Genomic DNA, 23,778 nt, shown 5'->3' with positions numbered 1-23,778 from the left:
GATTTCTGGCTTCTCTTAAAAAAATCAGAAGAGAATGTGTTCCCACATGGCACCCATTGCTGAGAGGATGGGCAGCCACCTGCAGTTCCCTGGATCCCCAGCTGGCTGCCCCACAAGATGCCAGACACCAGGGCCTGGCCCAGCCTGCTTCCCTATGGAGAGAGCACAGACCTGCAGTCACCGCTCTGCCACTGGCTGTGTGTCTCATGCACCCTGCCCCAGTTGGACCTCAGCTTCCCATCAGTAAATGGTCCTCAACTCACCTGGTTCACAAGGCTGTTTTTTTTTTTTAAGATTTTATTTATTTATATATCTTTAGAGGGGAAGGAGAGAGGGAGAGAAACATCAATGTATGGTTGCCTTTTGTGCGTCCCCTGCTGCTAGTTAGCCTGCAAGGAACTGGTCTGCAACCCAGGCATCTGCGCTGGCTGGGAATTGAACCGCGATCGTCTGGTTCGCAGGCCCGCGCTCAATCCACTGAGCTACGCCAGCCAGGGCTCACAAGGCTGTTTTAAGGGTAGCTGAACACCAGGCTATGCTCACAGAAAGTGCTCAGGAAATCACTGTGTGCTCAAATCCTGAGGCCCAGGCAAGCCAGTACCTTGCCATAGCAGCCAGAGAGCTCAGGCTCCTCTTGGGCCCCCACAGGACAACGAGGTCCCCAGGCCAAAGCCTGGAAGGTCAACTTGACCAGGCTCCCTTCCCTAGGCTTAAAACATTGTTAACAAGAAAACTTGTGTTTTTAATTAAAAAAAGGAAGGTGATTTAAAACAACTTCACTGGTTTTACTCTGTCTTGAGGTTTTTCTCTGGACTCTAAAAGTCTTACTCCTCAAATCACTGACTGGGGCAGCCAGGATGCACAGGGACCAAATATTGACCCAAACAAGTCGCCCACTGCAAGGTCTGCCCTTTCTCAGGCATCTCCCTCCAACCCCTCTGTTTTCTGTCCAGTCACTTTATGCCTTGAACATCTACTGAACACCAACTATGTGACAGACTGGTGTCAGCCACTGGGGACGAGCCAGTGAACACACAGACACAACCCCCCTCCTCATGGGGACACTGGGGGACACAGTTAAATGATGATGATGACGATGGCTTGTGTTAGGAACAGTAACTGGAGAAGCACCAGGCCCTACAGGATGGCAAGCAGAGCTCCGGAGCCAGAGGCAGGAGGGCTCCCCAGAAGGTGCTCACCACCAGCCAGGACTCAAGGAGAAGCAGCCATGTAGTAGGCTAGGGGTGCTGCCACCTGAGGGCACCCCTCTGTGAAGGCTGAGCAGAGGTGGGAGCACACGGTGTGGAGAGGAGTAGAAAAGTTCAGTGCGGCAAGACCATGAATAAATCATTTTAGTCTAGTAGGACTAGAATTTTCACAAGACTTCTTGAGTTTGCACTTGACCCCAGGATCAGGGCAAGGTCGAGGAAGGGTCCAGGGTTTAACTGGGGTGGACAGGACAGCAGTGAGATTCTAGAAAGGCAACTCTAATTAGAATGGAGGATGTCAGCAGCGGAAGGATGGGGGAGCTGTGGCAGCAAGTCTGGGGAACAGCAGGACCTGTGCTAGGCTGCGCCAGCGGGATAGGGAAGACCAATCTGAGGGATAGTGACAGGCCTGACCAGCAAGACAGCTGTGGGAGGAGCAGAAGGAAGAGCAGCAGTCCGCACGGTCCTAAAAGCCGAGCTGATGAGGCCAGATGTCATCAAGAAATCGAGGAAGCTAAGGACAGGGACATGGTCACAAGCAGTTGGCTAGGAGCTGGGGCAGAAGTTGGGCTGTGTGGGGTAAGAAACAGAGCTGTGGCAGAACAGTGGGAACTGAAAATAACTTTAGCGGTTTGTGGCTGAGAAGAAAGTAGAAATGGAGTGGCATCTGAACAGGAACACAGGCTGCAGGCTTGTGCTTTTAAAGCTGGAAGACACCAGGGTACTTCTGAATGGTGGGAGGGGCTCCCAGAAGGAAAGGACCCTGCACAGGGGGAGAAACTTAGTGGGTGGGGATACAGCCAAGGGGAGCTCCCCCCTTTGTAATATGTCCTATAACAGTTGTCCTCAATTTTCTCTGGGGGGAAGGGACGTGGGTCAGTGGTACCGATACCTTCCCCCAATAAGCCGGGACTAAGGTAGGACCAGTTTCAGGAGCCCAAGGTTTCAGTTAGGCAAACCATGAGAAAATGAGTTTGTTTTGAACCTGTGTCCAGTTGCAAAGACTGGGCCCACAAGACCCTACCCCTGACCACCGTCTCCATCCCCACACCTCTTGACCTCTCAGATGGCTGAACACCGCCCCCCCTTCAGGGAGAGGGTCTTGCTGACCTCCCAACCTGCCAAGTCTGACTGACAGGCTTACCTCTCTAATCACCAGGCACTGAGACCTCTACAAGTTGCTTTTATATACCTATAATAACACAGGACTTCAAACAATACACTTCTCAAAGCACGAGGCTATTTTTAGAGCTTTGCTTACTGACCAACACCCAGCATTTCCCCATGTGTCAGTTGCTGTTGGCGAGATGAGCAGGCCACAGGAGGGAATGAAGGGAGCAGTCAGGAGCCAAGGGGGACTTCTCAGGTCATTCAAGTAGATCAGGAAAGGTACAGTTTTCTTGGCTGTCCAAGCTGGAGAAGGGTTAAGGTCAGCAGGGCAGTGGCAGCTGACTCACACTCCCTGCCCTCTGGTCCCAAATGCTCTGCAGGGCTCTGCGGAGCACTCACCTCCCTAATGTTGCAATGACATGACCGAAGCAGAGCCTGCGCTGGACTCTGAAACCTGGGTTCTAGCCCAACTTCTCTGAGCCTCATTTCCCACCTGCACATCAGGGATCAAGCTTTCACTTGGTGGCATCACGGTGGAGTTGGGGAACCAGTGTCAGACTAGCCCTGCAGACAGCTAATGTTAAGCCTAATTAGACAGGAATTATTCCAGGATGGGCTGAGATGGTGCCCTTCTTCAGACAGGGCTTATTCTCATTTAGAGGGATGAAAGAAGTCTCATGTCCTGTGCACCCAGCACACAAAACTAGGCCCTTGCCCTATTCTATCAATGTGTTTGCCAAGGTTGGCTTTTAGTCCCTGAGGGGGCGGCAGCTCCAGCCTCCAAGGCCCAGGCCTCACTCCCAAACCTAAGGACATCTGTCTGCCTGCCTGCGGAGCCAGGCTAGACCTTCCCACCATGGAGTCTTCTCACAACTGAGTCACTTTCTCTCTCTTTTAAAAAAAAATTTTATTGATTTATTTTTAGAGAGAGGGAAAGGGAGGGAGAAAGAGAGGGAAAGAAACATCAATGTGTGGTTGCCTCTTGTGTGCCTCCTACTTAGGACTAGGCCTGCAACCCAGGCATGCGTCCTGACTAGGAATCCAACCAGCAACCCTTTGGTTTGCAGAGCGGCGCTCAATCCACTGAACCACACCAGCCAGGTGAGCCACTCTCATTAAAACAGCTTGGACATCCGAGGTTACAGTATCCAGCAGAACTACCATTTAGAATGGAAGGGCAGATAAAGTGCTTCCCAGATAAGGTCAAGTTAAAGGAGTTCATCATCACCAAGCCCTTATTATATGAAATGTTAAAGGGACTTATCTAAGAAGAAGATAAAAATTATGAACAGTAAAATGACAACAAATTCCCAACTATCAACAAGTGAACCTGAAAAAACAAAAACAAAAACAAACTAAGCAGACAACTAGAACAGGAACAGAATAACAGAAATGGAGATCACATGGAGGGTTGTCAGTGGGGGACTGGGAGGAGGAGAGAGGGGGGAAAAGGTACAGGGAATAAGAAGCATAAATGGTAGGTACAAAATAGACAGGGGGAGGTTAAGAATAGTATAGAAAGTGGGGAAGCCAAAGAACTTATACGTATACCATGGACATGAAAACTGAGGTGGGCGGAGGGGATGCTGATGGGAGGGGGGTGCAAGGCAGAGGGGGAATGAAAGGGAGCAAAAAATTGGGACAACTGTAACAGCATAATCAATAAAATACATTAAAAAAAACCACACTAGAGGACCAGAGTGGGATTTGGAGATTAAAATTCAGGGTCCCATGGACAAGAAGGGGTCGGAAGTCAGCCTCAAGAACCTGCAATGGGATCTCCCCTGTGTGTTTACAACGTTAGGGGTTCCCATCAGAGAGGGCCAAGGGTCTTGGCTGTGCATAAACACAGTGCCCATTGCAGGGCCTGCAGGAGGTCCCTCATGGAATGTGGGTACCAGTGCACGGTGTTCCAAGCCACTCAGAGTATGGCACAGGTGGAGAAAGGGGTCACCAGGCAGAAAGAAGGGTGTTCTGGATCTCCACAGCCTCCATCAGCAAGGAGTTCTTGGGTTCTTGGGTTTCCTCATACCACGCCTCCTTATCTGACTACTTCTTCTCATTCATTCTGATTTATAAATCTGTCTCTTGACATTAGATGCAAGAGTGTCAAACTTATTTTCACCGGGGGCCACATCAGCCTTGTAGTTGCCTTCAAAGGACCAAATGTATAGCTCCTTGCCCCTAGTTAAGGAAAAGTTACATTTATACAGTCCTAAAATTATATTCGGCCCTTTGAAATTACATTCAGCCCACATGAGGCTGATGTGGCCCCTGGTGAAAATGAGTTTGATGCCCCTGCATTAGAGAGTCAATTCTGGAAAGGCAGAGAGGTGGCTGCGTATTTAGCCTGTTCCTTGCTCAGGTGTCCCCTAAGAGAGAATAGGGTTTGGAACAAGAGGATACTACCAGTGACTAAGGAACCAGAATAAACCTGGAAAATCATTCATTTGTTGGTTCGTTCGTCCATTCATTCATTCAACAAATACAGAGATGGGAACAACGATGCCCTATGAATACTCAGGCTCCAAAGCCTCAGAGCTACTGAGCACATCCTCCCCAATGGTGGCTGCATGCCTCAGCATTTCCCTACCCAGAAGCCTTGAGGACCACAACCTTCTCTCCTTCTTCTAAGAGCTTTGAGTGGTACTACCCTCACCCCAGCCTCCCCTGGCATTTCACCTATGCCACCTCATTCACTCCCAACAACCAAGGCCTGGAGGGGAGAGAGACTTAACCAGATCACACAAGTGACACTCAGGGCACAGTTGTGATGGGACCTGTGTCCATACTCACTCCTTTGCCCTACAGCTGGTCCTTGGAAATTCTAAACAGCTGCAGAAACTGTCAAATTTTCTCTAAGGTACAAACATACATTCTACACCCAGAACACAACTTCCCAGGTCTCTAGTCACAAGGGAATAGGGTATGCATGCAGTCCCATCCCTCCAGGGACACCCCGGCTCAGNACTCAGGGCACAGTTGTGATGGGACCTGTGTCCATACTACTCCTTTGCCCTACAGCTGGTCCTTGGAAATTCTAAACAGCTGCAGAAACTGTCAAATTTTCTCTAAGGTACAAACATACATTCTACACCCAGAACACAACTTCCCAGGTCTCTAGTCACAAGGGAATAGGGTATGCATGCAGTCCCACCCCTCAGGGACACCCCGGCTCAGGTTCGTTGGGCCCACATCCCAAAACCCTGGGAAGCTGGCTGGACAGCACTAGTGAAGACGCAGACAGGAATCAGAAACAGAGACCCACCCGTAAGGCTGGCAAACACGTACTTTTATTTGAGCTCAAAGCCAGCTGCCATGAGGCCCTTGGGAAGGGGGAGGGGCCTACACAAACATCCTACAATCGAGCCCAATAGGACCTCTGCCTGAGGAGGTGCCACTCATGGTGGCATTACTGTCTGAGGCCTTTAACCTGCCTGAGGGTCCCACCCCACACCCCACGACCAAAGCACCAAACCAGGGGACACGCCGAACCCAAGAGGAAAATCAGGCCTCCAATGCCAGCCCTGCAGCCTTTCCAGAGAGGTGGTGAAAAAGCCCTTTATCCCCCCTGAGCCATTTGGGTAAGGACCAAGGCAAAGGTCAGGCCCATCCATCCGGGACCCTGGGCCTCCCTGCTGGGATATCTGGCTGGGAGGCCTAGAGCAACTGAACAGTCAGGCCTAGTGCCCACCCTGCCACTGCTTGTTTTTCAGTATTACTATTATTATTTTTTAAATCCTCACCCAAGGATATATTTACTGATTTTAGACAGAGAGGAAGGAGGAGAGAGGAAAAAAAAACAGAGATGTGAAAGAGAAACATTGATTGGTTGCCTCCTGTACATACCTGACTGGGGATCGAACTTGCAACCTAGGTATGTGCTCTGACTGGGAATCAAAGCCATGACCTTCTGTTACATGGGATGACACTCCAACCAACTTAGCCACCCAGCCAGTGTGTCCCTGCCTCCCCTTATATGGGCACTTTAGACAGCACAAAGCTATCTAAGAGACAGGCCCTCTGTGCAAGGAGCTCAATAGGTCTCAACACAGAGCTCCCGACTGACTGTCCCCGGACCAAACAGCATGTTGGGGGAAAAAACCTAAAATGAATCACCTGCACTTTACAATCTAGAGATCTTATTTGAAAATCCAGTCTTCTGACTTCTCTCTGAGGGGGAGTAGAAAGGATATGGTCACATGCCATCCGTACACCCGCTTGATAACAGTCAGAGGCAGTGATGGCAGCCACCCGTCAGACTCACATGCTGTCCCATCCCCACAGTCCTGACGGCACCTGCCTTCTCCTCTCCCTCACGTCACCTTCCTGCCTATCAAGGGCATCTGTATCTCCCTCCAATGCCTGCAAAAGTAACAACAAACAAACAAACAAACAAACAAACAAAAATGAACAAGAAAACAAAACTCAAGATCCAACTCAAAGAGCAGAAGTCAGATCTATAGCTCCGGGGTCAGTCACTCCCAAGGAACCCGATATAGACACCAAGTCCCAAGGGACAGGGTTCAAGAAATCCCACAGCTCTGCAGAGTTGGTGGGAATGCCAAGGTCTTCCCGCTCTGCTGCATCCTTTCAGTATTTGATTTTCCCAGGACCCCATCAAAGTAATGCCACCACACTGACCACGACCCACAGTCCTATGGTTGGCAGAGTCACCAAGCTGCGATGCACCAGACATCTCGTTCCTCAGTTTCACAGAGTTAAGATATCATTTAAAAGGTACCTGATACCTGGTGTTTATTTCAAAACTAGACTCTCAGGTGATGTGCTAGGGTTTGAACCCCAGCTCTGCCCACCTTCAGCAGACCCTTTACCTGTGTATGTTCTCAACGATGCCCCTGTGGCTCCAGACACACCCACATGTTGGGAAGCGCTGCTAAGAGATTAGCTCAGGTCAAATCCAGTGTCCCCACCTCTGGGTTGAGTGACCTGGAGCAGGTTACCTCACCTCTCAGGGCCTCCATCTTGCAATGGGTATCATTCCTGCCCCACTTACCCAACGGCAATGTGGGAACTGAGTAAGGACACGCTTTGCCGACTGCAAATCCCTGTGCAAACATGTGGGGCTATTTCTGTTCTGCATCATCCATCAGCAAACTCAACTGAGAGGCTTTGCCTGGACTGTCAAGGCCAGAAGGACATTCGGAGAAGTGCTCTCCAACCCAACACCAAATCAAGCACTCCCCGCTCAGAACACCAGAAACATCTCTGGGATGTCCACATAGACCTTTATACTTTGAAAAGCCCCTTTCCTTTCATTCTTACTCATAGCTTATCCGGTCTGGAGCACCAAGGTTTACAAAACTGCTTCCCTCGTCATGGTCTCCTCTGCAACTAGCGTCACCTCTGTCCTTTTTGTACTTTTTTATTAGCCATTTTCTACAGCCTGCCCTCTGCCAGACCCTCACCCCCGGCTAAGCCAGGCCAGTTCTCACTGGTTTTGACTGCATAAAGATGACCAGAGCTTCTAACCCCTTGGCTTGCTCGTCAAGATTTTCAATGTGTGTGCACAGAACCAAAAATCTTCTCAGCTGAGCCAAAATAAACACAGAGGCTTCTAGTTGTTTCCATATACACAATATGAACTTAAATAAAGCAGATCTCTGTGGAAGGCTCCAGCTGGTAGAGCTGGGCTGGGCCCACGGATCCCCCAGGGGTGCTGGAAGTGAGGCACGGGCTGTGCCCAGAGGAGGAGAAAAACGCCTATCTTCCAGGCCTCTCTGCCCCTGGCCCACTCTGTTGGTCAGAGCCACCAGGCATGTGGCCCTTGCAGAGCCCAGGACAATCTTGACCCCAGTTCTCCAGTCCCATCTGAAACTGCCACCTCCACCAAGCTGTCCTCAGGGCTCCCCACTGCTACCTGCCCACCCTTGGCTGCCAGAAAACACTTTCTAAAATGCAAACTGCCCAAGTCCTTGCTGGCTTAAAGTTTTTGTCATGGTCCAAACTGCTCAGTGTGGCACCCACACCCCAGCCCTGTCCACCTCCCAGACCATGGAATGTTGTGCTGACCCGTGTTACACTGAAGCTCCGTCCCTGTGGGCCGGAGTGACTTGGCTTCTCTGTGCCTCAGTTTCTTAGCCATAAAATGGGGATACCATATACCTCTCTGCCTCTCTGCGGGGCGGCCTGGCAGCTCTGTGCTGCTGTGCCAGGTCACCGACACTGTTCCTCTTGGGACACTTGGTGCCCCACACTAGAGGGAGCACAGGCCATGAGCGCCCACAAGACTCCTCTGCCCAACTGAGAGCCAACCCAGGAGGGGGGTGAGCTATACATGTGTGTTCTCAGTGCCCGCACGGTGGTCAAAAAAGCAAGCTGTAGAGCCCTGGGCAGGTGGTTCAGTTGGTTGGAGCATCATCTCATGCACCAAAAGGTTGAGGGTTCAATTCCTAGTCAGGGCACATATTTAGGCTGCAGGTTTGATCCCTGGTCAGGGTGCACAGTGGGGCAGAGGGGAGGGCAATTGATTGATGTTTCTCTCTCACATCAGTGTTTCTCTCTCACATCAATGTTTCTCTCATTTTTCTCCCTCTGTCTGAAAAAAGCACACTACAGAATCAATGAACTGATAGCGGTGGAAAGAATAACAACACAATGACAGGTAACAGCTGCTATGCCAGGCACTGCTGACACTTCGTGTGGGACTCATACATGGCATCCCATGACAACTTTTTTAAAGCAGATCTTTAATTTTTAAAGTAGTTTTTAGGATCCCTGCAAAAATGAACAGGAAGTGCAGAGTTCTCATATAGCTCTCACCCTACATGCACAGGGTCCCCGCGATCAACCTCCTGACAGTTGATGAACCTACATACACGCCGTTATCACCCAGCGTATATAGTTTACATGAGGGCTCATCCTTGGTGTTGTAGAAAACCACCTGTTCAAGTAGCTGCTAGATCGTCCTTCCATTTCGTAGATGGAGAAACTGAGGCACAGAGAGGCCGCATAATTCACACAGAGGGTGATGAGGGCGGAGGCTGACTGAGGCACTGGTCCACCGGCAGATGGAGCAAAGCTACTTTCCATCTTCACCTCTGTCATGCTCCTTCTGTGAGGAAAAGCCCACCTGCCTTGTCTGCCCAACCAAACTCCTCCTGCTGTTTTAGGACATGAGCCTGTAGCCACAAGGCTCCACAGCATGTCAACATCTGACTGACTGGCCCCCCTCTGTACATGGTCCGGAGAGCAGGTGTGCAGACAGGGTCTAGGGCACAGGTGGCAAACACAAGGCCCTCTGCCTTGTTTTATCCGGCCTGGCCCCTTGTTTCTACCCAGCGGCAGCAACGCCAAGCTCTCACTTCATTGTTAAGGAGAAGTTACATTTATACAGTCCTAACATTACGTTCAGCCCTTTGAAGGCAACTGCACGGCTGATGTGGCCCCTGGTGAAAATGAGTCTGACACCCCCGGTGTGGGCAGTAAGAATAAAGTCTCAGGGTAGGGAACGCTGCCTTTCTTAATCTCCTGCAACTGTAATGCTGCCACACAGAACCCTTCCCTGGAGACTATTTGGCACCTGGCAGGCAGGAATGTGTGACCCTGGGCAAGTGACTTGGCTTCTCTGTGCCTCAGTTTCTTAGCCATAAAATGGGGATACCATATACCTCTCTGCCGAGTACCATACACACAAATCCTCAGCCTGGGGCGTGTCACCAAGAAAGTGTTTGGGGAAGCTGCTGTCAGTATCGCAACATAGGATTGTCAGGACTTCCCCACATCACAGGGGCATCACAAGGACTAAGTGAGGGCTATCAGGCAACGAGCAGGCAACAGCAGAAAGAGGTCTTCAGGAGCAGCCTTAGCTCAGAAATAGGCACCAGACCATCTGATACAACACCAGCACCTGTATCTGAGAGCAAGGGGTGATCTGATCGGGGGTGGTCACTGGTACAGAGCAGAACTTGGGCCTAATAATTGGTTTTTTACCTAAACTTGGTTGAAGGCCCTCCATGTGCCAAGCACTGTGTTAGACATAGTGTTAGGGGTACTAATAATATACTCCTAAGAACGATAGCAACTAAAATTTCTTGAGCATCTACTATGTGCCAGGCTCCCAATGCAGCACCATGAGAGGGCCCAGCAGAGTGACGACGGGCATACCTTGGTTAAAGGTGAAAAGGGGGTTGGGGTAACTCCAGCTTTCTGGGCAGAGGCTGAGGAGGTGGATGAAGACACGGAGAAGTAGATTAGGAGAGTGAAAGTTAATAAGGAGCCAGGTGAGAAGTCACAGGATGAAAGAGACTGTGGCGAGAAGAGGGCCTGGCAGGGGCCTGAGAAAACCTAGTGCTGACACCAGCACAAGGTGGGAGAGGAGCTGGCCAGGTGCACTGGGAAGGGGCTGCAGCGTGGCTGGAGCCAGAGAGAAGAGGCATCAAAGGCGGTACGTCAGGCTGCCCAGAGGCCAAGCAAGGTGAGAGGCCAATCTGTCTGGGGGTAGGAAGGGAGGCAGGTGCCACTGCCCAGCTCTACCACCTGCCAATGGGCAACCCAGGGACAGCAGGAAGGACCCTGTGGGGACACTCAGCAGAGAGTCCCAGTCTTGCTGGGGGAGCCAAGGCATGAAGGCAAGTGCCTTGGGTAACCCTGCCCCCAGGAAAGCCCTATCTGATAGGGACTCAAAGGCTCGCTTCCCCTACTCACTTCCAGACACGGGGCCTCCCGCAGAGATTTCCCCAAATGGGGCAGGCACTTGGTCTTCTAGGCTGGGAAGCTGGCCCAGGCAACCGGCACAGCCAAGGGCTGTTGAGGAAAAGCTCTGCTCTAAAGGCCCACCCAGCAACATGACGCCTCCACTGCCAGAAATGAGGCTGGCCAGGTGGCAAGTCCTTGATGTAAACTCAACAAAATGTCTGGTATTTGCTTCAAAATAATCTGGGGGCAACAAAATAAAATTGCCCCTGGGGATCACCGTTCCATTCTACATTCTGAGTATGTTTAAAATTTTCTGTAAGAAAAAGTTCGAAATAGTGCTAAGAATTTGCTATCCACATCAAAGAATCAAATATTCCTGAGCTAGTGTGGCACTTTTATTAGGTGGAGGCGAAAACCCCAAACCGTGCACATTTATATTATAACTCTGAGAAGGGTCAAGGGCCCTAGAGGGAACAGAGAACTCACCTCTGCATGCCTGCACCTCCCCTCCTCCAATAGCAGAGAAAAGAGCGACTTCCTCAAACACTTCCTCTCCAGCTCACACCCAGGACTAACTGCACTTCAGGGTCCTGTCCAGGGCTTGCAGAGTAACTGTGGTGGATACACTCATTAGTAACAACCACAGAGTGTCTGGCGTTCACTGAACACCTACTAGGAATCTGTACCCCTCCAGCTCCTTCTCTCCTGTCATCGCTCGTTCAGCGTCATCCCAAGACCAACAGGGAATCTGGAGACCAGTTATTACATCCACATGGCCTCCTGGGGATGGCAAGAGTGTTTTTGAGATTCCAGGGTACTAGTCAGAGCTTTGAAGGGTGCTGTGTCCCTCTGCAAAGTGAGATGCAGCTCTGTGTCCACCCACAAGTGCTGGGGTCCTGTGGGGGTCCTGCAGGTTTCTCTCCCCCCACTCCCCTATCTCTTTCTGCCTCTGCCTCATCCTCCATTCTGGAAAGCTCAAGCCCAACAACAATGTCAGGAAGGAGAAAGTTCTACATTAACCAGACGACCAAATAAATCTATATCCTGCAAAGTTTGAATATGCTAGTTGAGTTTTTTCTCATCTCAGTATCCTTGTCTGTAAAATGGGAATGATACCAGCTACTTGACAGGACTCTTGGGAGGCTGAAATAAAATACGTATGTATAAAATCAAAAGCCCACCCAAGTGTCAGATGCTACCGTATTGCAGGCCATTTGCCCATCTTTGTCTAAGAAATCTTTACCCTAGCTGAGTTGAAAGTTCTCTAATCCACAGGCAAAATACTTTTAACTGTCCGCTCTCAGTGGGCTATTTAAATCTAGGGAAACCTGGGGACAGTGGCTATAAGCACACACAGCTTTAGTCCCTTCTCACCCAGTCCACGATCTGACTCACCCCCAGTTGCCATGGCCACTCTCACACCAGGAATGGCCCTGGCCCTTCAAATGCTTCCCTCATCACCATCTCTCTCTTAAACCTGGCCTTGTCCACAGCTAAAAAGAGGGATATCCACTCACTCCCATCTAGCAACACATCTCCCCTAAAGAAGTCACACAATCTAGTTCCAGCACAGTAGAACCCCTCAGCTATGAAATGCTCACTAAAAGCCACCATGTACCAGGTGTTTCCTTTGTGCTATTTAGATACTCGGTGTGTATTAACCCAATCTTTACAACAACTCCATGAACTGCTAGTGGCACCCCATGCTACAAATAGAGAAACTGAGGCATGGAGAGGCTAAGGAACATGGCCAAGATCACAGAGCATGTGAGGATCAGAACTGGGGTCAAGGGTATTATAGACAGACAGCCTGGCTACAGGACCTGCTCCCTTGACCATGCTCCCTCAGCAAACGATCACAAAGGTCATGAAGGGTCAAGGTTCATCTACCTTCATAGATGCGGAAACTGAGGCTCAGAAAGGAGATGTGAGGAGATGACTGATGCCAGAACCTCTGGGGAAGCCAAATGCCAACAGCTCACCGTAGCCAGCTCTGCCCTCTCTGGGAGGCCTCCTGTCTCTGGAGGAAGAGGCCCTTCTAAGCTTAGTAATAATCAGGATAAATAAGAACAATTGCAATGGTTATCATGAACATTTATTGAGTGCTTACTATAATACAATAAAGCAGCATTTTAAATGTTTTACACATATTAACACATTTAATCCTCATACCACCTAACCTTCCAGCCAGAAATAGAAAAACAAACATTATTTGGGGAGAAAGCATTCACATTGGCAGAGAGACTCCAACGCAGTCTAGGAGGTGATTTCGAGGAACCCAAATGGGGAGATCATCCACTAATTAACGGTGATTTTCCAAATTCTCCAGTTTATTAATGGTCCCTCTCTCTTCCCATGGGATCGAGTTCAGCATCCCACATACATGTATGTCCCCTAATGATGTCAAAGGCCCTCCTGGCCTTGGGTTTCCTCACCATGAAAAAGCCATTTGCACTGGTCTCACAGTGTGTCAGCTGTTGTCCCCAAGACCCTGCTCCAACACCTAGGCTGGCCTGAGGCAAGCATGCTGCCCCCAGAATGCCACAAGTCCTCAAGGTCAAAGGACACTGCCTCAGAATCCCACTGGAGTGTTTGGGAAAGCAGGCCTTGGGGTCTGTGGGGTCTTGTTAGATACCAGGAGAATCCAGAGAGCTCAGGGGATACCAAATTGGGGGAATATTCTGGGAATCTTGACACTGGGGGATACCCAACACCTGTTCTGTGGCTTGGAAAAGATGAAAAGGCTCCATGTGCAATGGTGACACATTTTGCTGAAGATTATTTAACTCCAGAGGGAGCAGAGCCTGGCTATGGACAGCACAGGCCCTGAAAACAGGCAGACTGAATCCCAGCTCCAGCACTTAGTGGTTGGTGACTCTGGGCAAGTCATGCAACCTTCCTCCATCTGAAAAACTGAGAACAGCAGAAGCCCTTACTTATAAATTGCTTTGAGAATTAGGTATTTACTTCACACAGAGTTCATTAAATGGCAACCTTTGCTATTATTACCATTACTACTTGGACCTTTGCACACGGGGAAAAATAATACTGGCATAGTCCCACGTATATACGGAGGGAGGGAGCTCTTGCTATGGTGCCACATCTGGGCCTTAAGTTCACATTAAACAGTCACCAGGTTAGGAAGCCATACACCATAAAATAAAATGGGAAGAATAATCCTTTCCATCAAGGAGCAGAGAAGCCACAGCCACATGTGAATAACAAATAAAGATACTAAAGTCAAAGCAACTAGGACCAGGCCTCAGCCCCTCAAGAAAAGATTTCACAAAAAGCCATGGAGGCTCCACAAACCGTCTTCAACCAGAAACTGGCAAAATGATAAAGTGCAAAGAACCACTTTAATTTAGCAGAAATTTCACAGACAGGAAAAGGTGGTAGTAGTAATGATAGAGACAACAGCTGCCATTTGGGGGTGGGGGCATCTAATATGCGCCAGCCAGTATGCAAAGCTGTACATCCCCTGAAGAGGTCATTTTGGCCCCATTTCATTGATGACAATGAATGAACAGCCAGTATGCAAAGCTGTACATCCCCTGAAGAGGTCATTTTGGCCCCATTTCATCGATGACAATGAATGAACAGCCAGTATGCAAAGCTGTACATCCCCTGAAGAGGTCATTTTGGCCCCATTTCATCGATGACAAAAATTATGGCCCAGATCGGGCAGGCAACATACCTGAAGTCAGCTGGGAAGAGGTGGAATCAGGGTCTTGTGGGACCCCAAGGCCTGTGTTCTATGATGCACAGCTTCACATTATTCACCTTGGTTCCTCTACATCTAGCCCAGAGCCTAGCACAATGTAGCACAAACTGTTTGGTGAGTAAATGAAGAAATGCAGGAAAGTGCAACACTGGGTGCCCTTGGGTCACACGTCTTCCCAGAGAACAAAGCACTCCTCCAAGCTCAGGAGAGCATGCCTGCCTTCACCGGCTCATTCACTCGCTCACGATGGCTATGCCTCCCTTGTTGGGCCTACGGCTTGGAGGGGCACACTCACCCAACTAGGAGTTCAGCCATGGCAGCCAGAAGAGTGGCAGGCCCAGGTGGAACCATGCCATGTTTTCTACCATAATCGCCATCAATTTTCTCTCGGCAGCAGCTCATGCAGGAGGAGCAGCAGCCAGACTCTGTAAGGCCACACCAATTAATTCTTCAGGAGCCTTAATGGCCTTTAACCTCATTATGATTTGCTTTTGAGGACAAATAATAAATCACACTCAGACTCTGAGCATCCTCCTTCACCACACAAACACACTTTCACAGGGCACCCAGGCCACCTCTGCGGAACTCTCCCCAGGCCTGGCTGGATCGAAGCCCATCAGAGCTGTGCTGTCATCTTGCCACTGTACTTGGTGGACGGATATTCCACGCCTCATCATAATTCAAAGGAAATTTACAAAAGAGGAAGGAAGAAAATCCAAAGGGCTACTGGCAGTGAGAAGAGAAGAATGCTGACTGGAATGATCACAGCATTGGACTGAAGACCTGGAGCTGGCCAGCTGGGCAAGGGCTTCTAGACGTCCACTCTCTCAGACACCTCCGTGTGGCAGCATTATCACCACCTTCCATGGATGAAGGGACTGAGGCCCAGAGGGCTGTGGTAACTGCACAAACTCACAAAGCTGACTTATGATTTAAAACAAAGTCTGTTTGCCTCTTACTGCCCTAAACTCACAGATTCTCCCGGCAAACCATGATCCCATGCTCCACCAAATCCAGCCAGATAAAATACCCATGTGCGCACGTGCGTGCACATGCGTGAGCACACACACACACACATACACACACAGCTCCCGTAGTCCAGGGAGCTCTGTCCAATCCCTCCCAGAAACACCTATTTGCTCAGGCACTTCACTGTTTGTGCAGATGTAAGTTCTGTTCGTGTTTTTGAACTGAAGCTATGTAAATATTAACAACTAGTTCACAGTCAAACTTCTATGAGCAAAAGCCTGAAAATCCCAGCAGGGCTGGCAGGGGCCCTCCAGAGAGGCCCAACATCAGAATGTCTGGGTTTTACTTCAGGCTCCCCTTGTAATATTCTGCTCAAGTTACTGGATTCCCTATCTTAAAGTGCCCATTTAGAAAGGGAGGTAGGGAAAGACTGGGGCTGCCACAAGGCTCAAATGTCAAAGCATTAGGCACCGTACACAAGGGCTGTTAGAAAAGCCTGCACTTGCAGGGTGTACCAAGAGAGGGTGTCTTGGACTGTTATCGAATGGGGTTCTCCCAAGGTTTCTGAAGCAAGCTGCATCCTTTCAGAGTTTAGAGAGGAGGAGATGGCCAGCTGGAAAGACTCTGGGTAGGGGCAAGGTGGCCAGTGGAAGGTCCTCCTGGCTGAGCTTCCCTCTGCAGGCCAGAAGCTGAGCTGATTCTCTCCAGCACTCTCCCAGGCTTCCCCGGAACCACATCCCAGGCACTGGGGAGCAAATGTGACCCACCTGCTCTGAGGCTGAAGGGTGAGCAAATACAGCCTAGAGCAGAGGCTATATACAGCAGGCTCTCAGTAAACCACAGAGCCTTAGTGCTGAGAAGACTGAACACTCAAACTCAGTTTTCCCTCCTGTGATAGGAATGCCAGTACCATAAGAACAAGAATGCAAACACAATACTAGGTGGGACAGCTGCTTAAGGCAGTGGCACATGTGGGATATGAATATCAGGACCCTCATTCTCAGACTGATCCACTCATTCCAGACAGCTGGTGCTGCAGCTGTGGCTTGCTCGGCCTCCACCCCAGATGCAAGGAGCAGTGGGTCCTTGGGAACTGCACCCTCACCACCACACATGAAGCCTCAGGCCCATAGCCTCAGGCCCCTGGGGTGAGGAGGGGGCAGAGGGGACATACACATGTTCTCAGTGCAACTGCCAGACACAGGCTGCAGAATTTTTTAATTCAAAGATCAACTGGTTGCTGGTGGGCCTCCCCCCAGGGGGCCTGACACAGTCAAATCACTTGTCAACAAATCCCCTCCACTCCACAGCCCTGCTCCTAGGAGGGGCCTGCAGACAGCTCAGGGAGCAGCTGTGCTGGCTAGTGGAGCAAGGATATCAATATTCCCAGCACATACACACTCTCTTTCTCCCTCTCCGGCCATAAATATGGGTGGGCCCTTTGATGCTCAGCCAGCCAGCCAGCCACAGGCCCTGAAGCAGAAAAGGGCTGGTCTCTGGGACAAGAATTCATCCCTGCCACCCCCACCCCCACACTCCATTCCTGACTACACCAGGTGTACATAAACAAACACCCCCAATCCCACCAGCAGCCTCCTCGCAGCCACAACAGGAGCTGCACAGAATTCAACCTCCCTCAGCTCCAAGTGCCCCAGTGCACTCCCAGCCACCCCCCCACGCCTGGAGCACTCCTATCACAGCACTTTAACGGGTCCCTCAGCCTTGCACACACTCCATGTCAGAGCACATACATGACCCCCAAAACAGGACTAGGGTCTTGCATAAACAGGCCTGCAGGAGGACTTCGTGTCAGTCTCTGGCCCAGGGTTGCCATCCGTCGCAAGCACAGTGGCCCACTGGACACGCTCCTTCTCACAAACTCCCAATTACTTGTCCGGCCTCCCACCACAGAACAACTCCTATCGGTTTCTCCCACATATGTATCCAGTCAATCATGAGCATGAACACACACACACACAGGCTTCCCATCCAGACAGTATCTTTTACTCACACGCACACTCTCAGGGCCTGGGTCTGGTTCACACACACTAATACAGACACACTGTACCCTGTCACAGTCCTCCCTCTCTCACACACAGGCACCGGTCCCGACAGTCTCACAACTCTCGCAACACCCATTTCCGAAGCCTCTCAGTGGTACACACACTCACATCCCGGGCACTCTCTAACAAACCATCGCACAACAACAGAACACAGCGCCCAGCTCTCACAAACCCTCAACACACTGCACTCAAGTGAGTAGTGCTTGGGGTACTGCGGTCACCCCACCCGACCCCACCCGACCCCACCCAGGGCCCTGCCTACCAGCGGATCTGAGTTCAGCCCCTCCCCTCCACCCTCCCGCCGGAGCTCCCGCGCCTGGCCCCCCTTCCCCCCACCCCCGCCCCGGCCTCGGCCCTGCCCGGAGTGCCCTTACCCGCAGTCAAGCTCTAGCTCCAACAGGGATTGGGTCCGCTCCGAGTTGCAGTGTAGGCACCACATGGTGGCTGCGTTAGGAGCTGACGGGGCCCGGCGCCAGAGGCCCAGGCCGGGCAGAGAGCTGCCTACTCCCGCCAGGGGCGGCCGGATCCCAGGGCCTATACCCGACCACCAAAAGACTTGATCACCCGCCACAAGATTACCCTGGAGACCACCAGCGCCCGCCAGTTCCCACCGCTCCGGGCCCCAAGTCCGACCCCCACGCCAGCTAATCCCACCCCCCTCCCCCTCCTCAGCCGTCGCCGCCCCGCCCGCCGGGCGCTAACCGAGGCCCAGCCGGAGGAATGTGGCCCGGGAGGGGGGAGGAGCTAGGGGGCGTGGCTAGGAAGAGGGGCCGCAGGGAGGGAGCCGGCCAGGCCGGCCGAAAGGGGCAGGGCTTCACAAAGAGGTGGGACAGCAGATCCACGGAGCTAGAAGGGTGACTAGAGCAGCGGCGGGATTCTCAGACTGGCCCTTTTCTGGGAGGACTGTGCACTTCTCCAACACAGATATCCCTAATTTCTATGTCTACCTCCCCAACGTGCAAGCACAACAAATACAACAGCTCAGACCAGATATCTGTAGTCATGCTCTGTTGATGTTGCCAATCTCTGCCAATCCTGACTTTGGCTGCAGTTCATAAAACGGGGCTTTGGCTGTCCCGAATGATGTAATTTTGGTACTCTGATGCTCTTGCCCTAGAGAAAGGAGTGGGTCTTGAGACTGGGGACGCCCTTTTGGGGACTTTTTGGTGGGAATCTAATGGAAGCGGCTTCTTTCTCCCTAAGTCCGTCCAAGCTCCTGAACTTCCCTCACTCAGAGACAACTTTCAGACCCCCATGGCAAGCTTGAAGTAATACTAATTCATATTTTAGAACTCTTTACTGATATTTGGTCCTCAAGACAACATTGTGATGTTGTAGAGTTATTACAGGTCCCATTTTCCAGAAGAAGAAACTGAGGTTCAGCTTAACTGGGTTAACTACGGGGCTTCCCCACACCTTCTCCTCTCCCAGGCTGCTCAGCCCAGCTCACCCTACTATATATAAGCAATCATGGCTTGCTGTTCTCGATCTGCATATTTATTTGTTTATTATCCGTCCAGTTGTCCTTGGGCTTCACGAAGGCACACACAGTGCCCCACACCCACACTTGTGGAATGCCCAAATGTGGTTGGCAGATATCAGGCAGGCACAGATATAATCAAAACCTGACCTGTCTTGGGCCACCCCACCTGCCCTGGGTTACCCCACCTGCAATTCTATTTCTTGGACCAGGCAGCTGGCAGTTCTGTGGGAGACAGGAAGTGTGGGCCCACAAAAGTAGTGCCAACCATCTTGTGTCCTTTTAAATCTTTCATTTGGAGGGGGTGGTGCAAAAGGCCTGTTGATGAGCGTTATTCTCAGATGGGCAAACTGGGCTCGTGTAGGGGACAGTGAAAGAAGAGGGCTGAGCTAGCCCAGCTTGCAGCATGAAACGGAGAAGTCCCTAGAGCCAATTAAGTGTGCCAGGGTACCCAGACAAGAGACTGGGCAGGAATCCAGTGCCCCTCATCGCCCATCTCCACATTCCTCTTCTTTGCTTCTGTTTTCTTTTCTACATTATAAATACAAATGTACATACACAGAATGGGAGAAAATACTTGCAAATCATATATCTGATTAAAAAGAGTCTAGTATCAGTACTACATAACAAACTCTTACAAGTCAATAATAAAAAGGCAAATAGCCCTGGCTTGTGTGGCTCAGTGGACTTAGTGTCAGCCTGGTAACCGAGAGGTCACTGGTTCGATTCCCAGTCAGGGCACATGCCTGGGTTGCAGGCCAGGTCCCCAGTCGGGGGAATGTGCGAAGCAACTGATCGATGTACCTCCTCCATGTTTCTCTCCCTCCCTTACTACCTCCCTCCCCTTCTCTAAAAATAAATAAATAAAATCTTAATAAAAAGACAAATAACCCAATTTAAAAATAGGCACAGGATCTGAATAGATATTTCTCCTGAGAAAGTATCTGAATGGCCACTGACACATAAAAAGTTGCTGAACATCACTAGGCACCAGGGAAATAAAGATCAAAACCCTAATGAGATATCACCTCACACCCACTAGGATGTCTAGAATCAAGAAGATGGACAAAAGCACCAACATACAAAGGGGTGAAAGGAGCTGGGAGGAAATACGGTTGATATAGTCCTGTTGGGGCGGGTGAACTCCACCCTAGCTTGAACTATCCTCTAAAATTAGCCTGCAATAAACTCAGAGCCGAGAGAATTCCCCAATCCAGCTGCCCAGAGCACTCCAGACAGGCTCCAACAGCCTCAAGACCTGCTTCTTTAGGAATTCCAAGCACTTGTTCAGGCCTGGGGCCTCACCACTCACTCACTGGACATTGTTCCAGCTGGGATTTAGAAGAGGGTTGAATTTCCTTGTTAGCATTTGGAACACCACAGGGTTGAGTGATGGGAAATCAAATGTCTCCTAATTCTCTTGTCTTGTTTTATCTTCCTGCAAAGTGTGCCTATTGCTTCTGCTCAGTTAACTGCTTCAAAGATTAATAATTTAGCAAATTATGAGGTGAACAAGAAAAGCTCTAGCATAAAAAGGCAGAGAAAGCCAATTTTTCTGCCGAAATGACAAGACTGGGAAGAATTCATACATGCACCATTTGGGCAGATTGCTTTGCTTTCTGAGCATCAGTTTCTTCAACTGTAAAGTGTGGCTCATCAGCCACCTCTACCCTGGCTAATTCACCCTGCCACTGAATTTAATTTATCAAGCATTTAGTAGTGCTTATTCTCTGCCTGTCTTCTGAGACCTCAATAGGGAGATACTGCTGTGACAAGTGTCCCCCAGTATAATGGCACGATAGTCTAGAAGAAGCCTATAACTCTGGTCCTCTAGAGCCTTCAAAGATAAAGGGACATTTGGACTGGGCCTTGAGGGAAGAATGAGGCTATAGGATGCAAGAAAATGATGAAAATGTTTACTTCCACTTTATCATCCTGGGTTTCAGTACTGAGCTGCTTGTCTTGGCCCATTTCACATGCCACAACCCGACTAACTCCATCCCTTCCCCCTGGCTTCAGAAAGCCTCCCATTTCCTACAGCCTCCTTACTGTCCTTTGGCCAGATACATGGCACTCCCCCAAAGGCCAGCCTTTGCAGTCCCTCTCTCAGAGCTGTCGGGATGAAGGCCATCCACTCCACATGGCTGGCCCCATGGCCTGTGTGGCCTGGTTCTGGTTCATCCCTCCAGCCCTTGCCCTTCATCATGCCCCCTCCATGCATGCCATACCTCCCGACACGCTTAACTTCTATCAGACCCCCAAAACTCCCCACTGTGCCTGGCTCATGGCTAGGACTATGAGTTTTAGTTATCGATGCCACTTCTTCCAGAAAACAACCCCTGACTGACTTCTAGTCCAAATTAGAAACTCCTCTTGTACAATAAACTCCCACGTTTCTTTGCAGCTGCTCTTCCCTCACACCAACGAGCTGCATTGTCTTTGCCAGGTGAGTTGGGCCTGCATCCTTCCCTATAGCATCCCCTACCCCTACTATGAGGCCAGGGACACCGAGGCACCCAGCAACGGCATAAATCAAAGGTTGTCAAACTAAGGCTTGAAAGCCAAATTTAGACTAGTGTCTGGTTTTTTTAAAATAAAGTTTTATTGGAACAGACTCATACCCACTCACTTACATATTGTCTATGGATACTTTTGTGCTGCAACAGAGTTGAACAGTTACAACAGAAATGTATGGCTTGCAAAGCCTAAATTTTTACAACTAGCTCTCCACAGAAAACCTTTGTCAACCCTGAAATAAATGAAGCTACCCTGAAGAAATTTTATGTTGGCTCCAGTTACCCCTAGAGCATGCCTTGCCCTTTCATCTAGTCTCCTGATGCCTTGGCTCAGGCCCCGTGGACACAATCTGGAAGAACAGAATCCAAACGTCACGGGGAAGGATGGTGATTAAAACAACAGGGACGGGCCAGGTCACCTTCAGACAAGACGGCCACAAGATGGGACACTGTTAGAAGCGAACCCTACAAACCAGCTATCCCTGTGCACAAACACTTAGGCCCAAGGATGTTAGTTGTTTGTAACAGCAGAACACAGAGGAGAAAACTCACAATGTCTCAGTGGGACTGGTTAAGCAGTCTGCGGTGTGCCCACCGGCGGGGTCTTATGTGTAAATGACGGCAGCAGCACCATACCCACTTATAGAAAAAGATCCGAGACATAACACCAACATTAAAAGTCCCAAAAATGTGAAATTTACTCACAGTAAAATAGATGGACCACTAGCATGCTTACGTAAGATAATCATAGACTATTTCTTAAAGGAGACCCAAGAAACAGGCACCAGTGGTAGCATCTGGGAAGGGAAACTAGGGATTCCAGAGATTCCTGGAGAGAGGCCTCTGCCCTCTAAGTTGGAGGTCTTATTGGGACAGAGGTGGGAAGGAGAAAGGAAGACTTTTCACTTTATGCTTTTGCATAGTTTTAAAATTTTTAAATAAGTGTTTATTACCATAAAAAGAAAAAGACTAGTGAAATAAAGAGATCAATAAAAGATATAGTAATCCAAGGGGTTGGAAGTCTTCTGGCACCTTCTAACACTTTCTAGGAGACTCTGAAACCTGCCAGGGCCAACCCACAAAGACCCCAATTCCAGCCTGTACTTGAACTGTCTCTGGCCAATCCAGTTCTCTTGTCTTTTGAGCAGGCTGTGTCTCACTGGCAGCCATAAAATTCAATTACGTTCGCCACATAAGCCCATTCCAGCTTCCCTCTTGGTGTCTACAGGTCATTATAACACATCACTCTTCATAACATTGAAACAAACATCCCTATATCACAGCCAGAATGCGGGGTCTAGGAGGAAGCTCTGTGGTCCCCCCTCCAGCCCAACCCCTTATTTGACAGACAGGGGGAGTGAGGCCCAGAGAAGTGAAGGGAGTAACACTGACACTGGCCCAGGCGACCTGCCTCCCAGGCCACAGTGCTCCACTGTTGGGGTGGCACAGCAGGAGCGCGGACAGTCCAGCACACAGCCTGGACCTGGGTAAGTTGTGGGGAGCTGTGGGTTCTAAACGGAATGGCACTTATTTGTACGAACGTTGGATTCCACAAAAAAAGAGACAGCTGCACAGAACATAGAATCCTCTAACGGACATCTCAGCAAGGCTAGTCAGTCCCCAGAAGAGAAATTATCCATATAAATAAAGCTGTCCTTGTTAAGTGCCAGGTTACGTTTTCAGTTTTAATCATTTTTAATAGAAATTACTTGCAAATCATGGACTTCTCTGATCTTATTAAGCAAAGTAAACGAAATGACTTTGGGATAACTTACTTTAGGAGGCTGAAGGTTGTTTACGTGGAACTAGACAACATGGCCATTTACCAGCTCAGGCACTCACTTGGTTGTCATCCAGCCCATGACTCTTTTTCTGGCCTCATTCCCAATTCCCATCTCTACTAGCTAGCTCCTCCTAGAATACACCGTGCACTTCCCCATCCCAGTGCCTTTGCTTATGCTGTTCCCAGTCCCTGGGTTGCTCTCTTCATCTGCTTGGCAACCTCTTACTCAGCCTTCAAAGACCAGCCTAAATGTCACCTTCTCTTTGA

General features: G+C 50.0%; 1 protein-coding gene across 6 annotated transcripts in view; it reads right to left on the bottom strand.

Annotated features, from left to right (window-relative positions):
* Positions 1–23,778, bottom strand: part of IQSEC1 (IQ motif and Sec7 domain ArfGEF 1) — a 452,933-nt gene that overhangs the window by 73,112 nt on the left and 356,043 nt on the right. For 2 of the 6 annotated variants that reach the window (XM_037037681.1, XM_037037678.1), the window contains exon 1: positions 18,107–18,380. The exons of the other annotated variants lie outside the window; for them this stretch is intronic. In XM_037037681.1, the coding sequence (XP_036893576.1) occupies positions 18,107–18,171 (65 nt within the window). In that variant the 5' untranslated portion in view covers positions 18,172–18,380. Of the gene's footprint in view, positions 1–18,106; positions 18,381–23,778 lie in introns of those variants that run through there. 6 annotated transcript variants of the gene reach the window in all.

This window comes from Sturnira hondurensis, unplaced genomic scaffold (genome assembly GCF_014824575.4).
Source record: "Sturnira hondurensis isolate 20B ecotype Veracruz unplaced genomic scaffold, ASM1482457v3 Scaffold0023357, whole genome shotgun sequence".
NCBI classification, from domain to species: Eukaryota; Metazoa; Chordata; class Mammalia; order Chiroptera; family Phyllostomidae; genus Sturnira; species Sturnira hondurensis.
The sequence above is the reverse complement of the archived record's forward strand: the minus strand, read 5'-3'. Positions and strand labels throughout refer to the sequence as shown.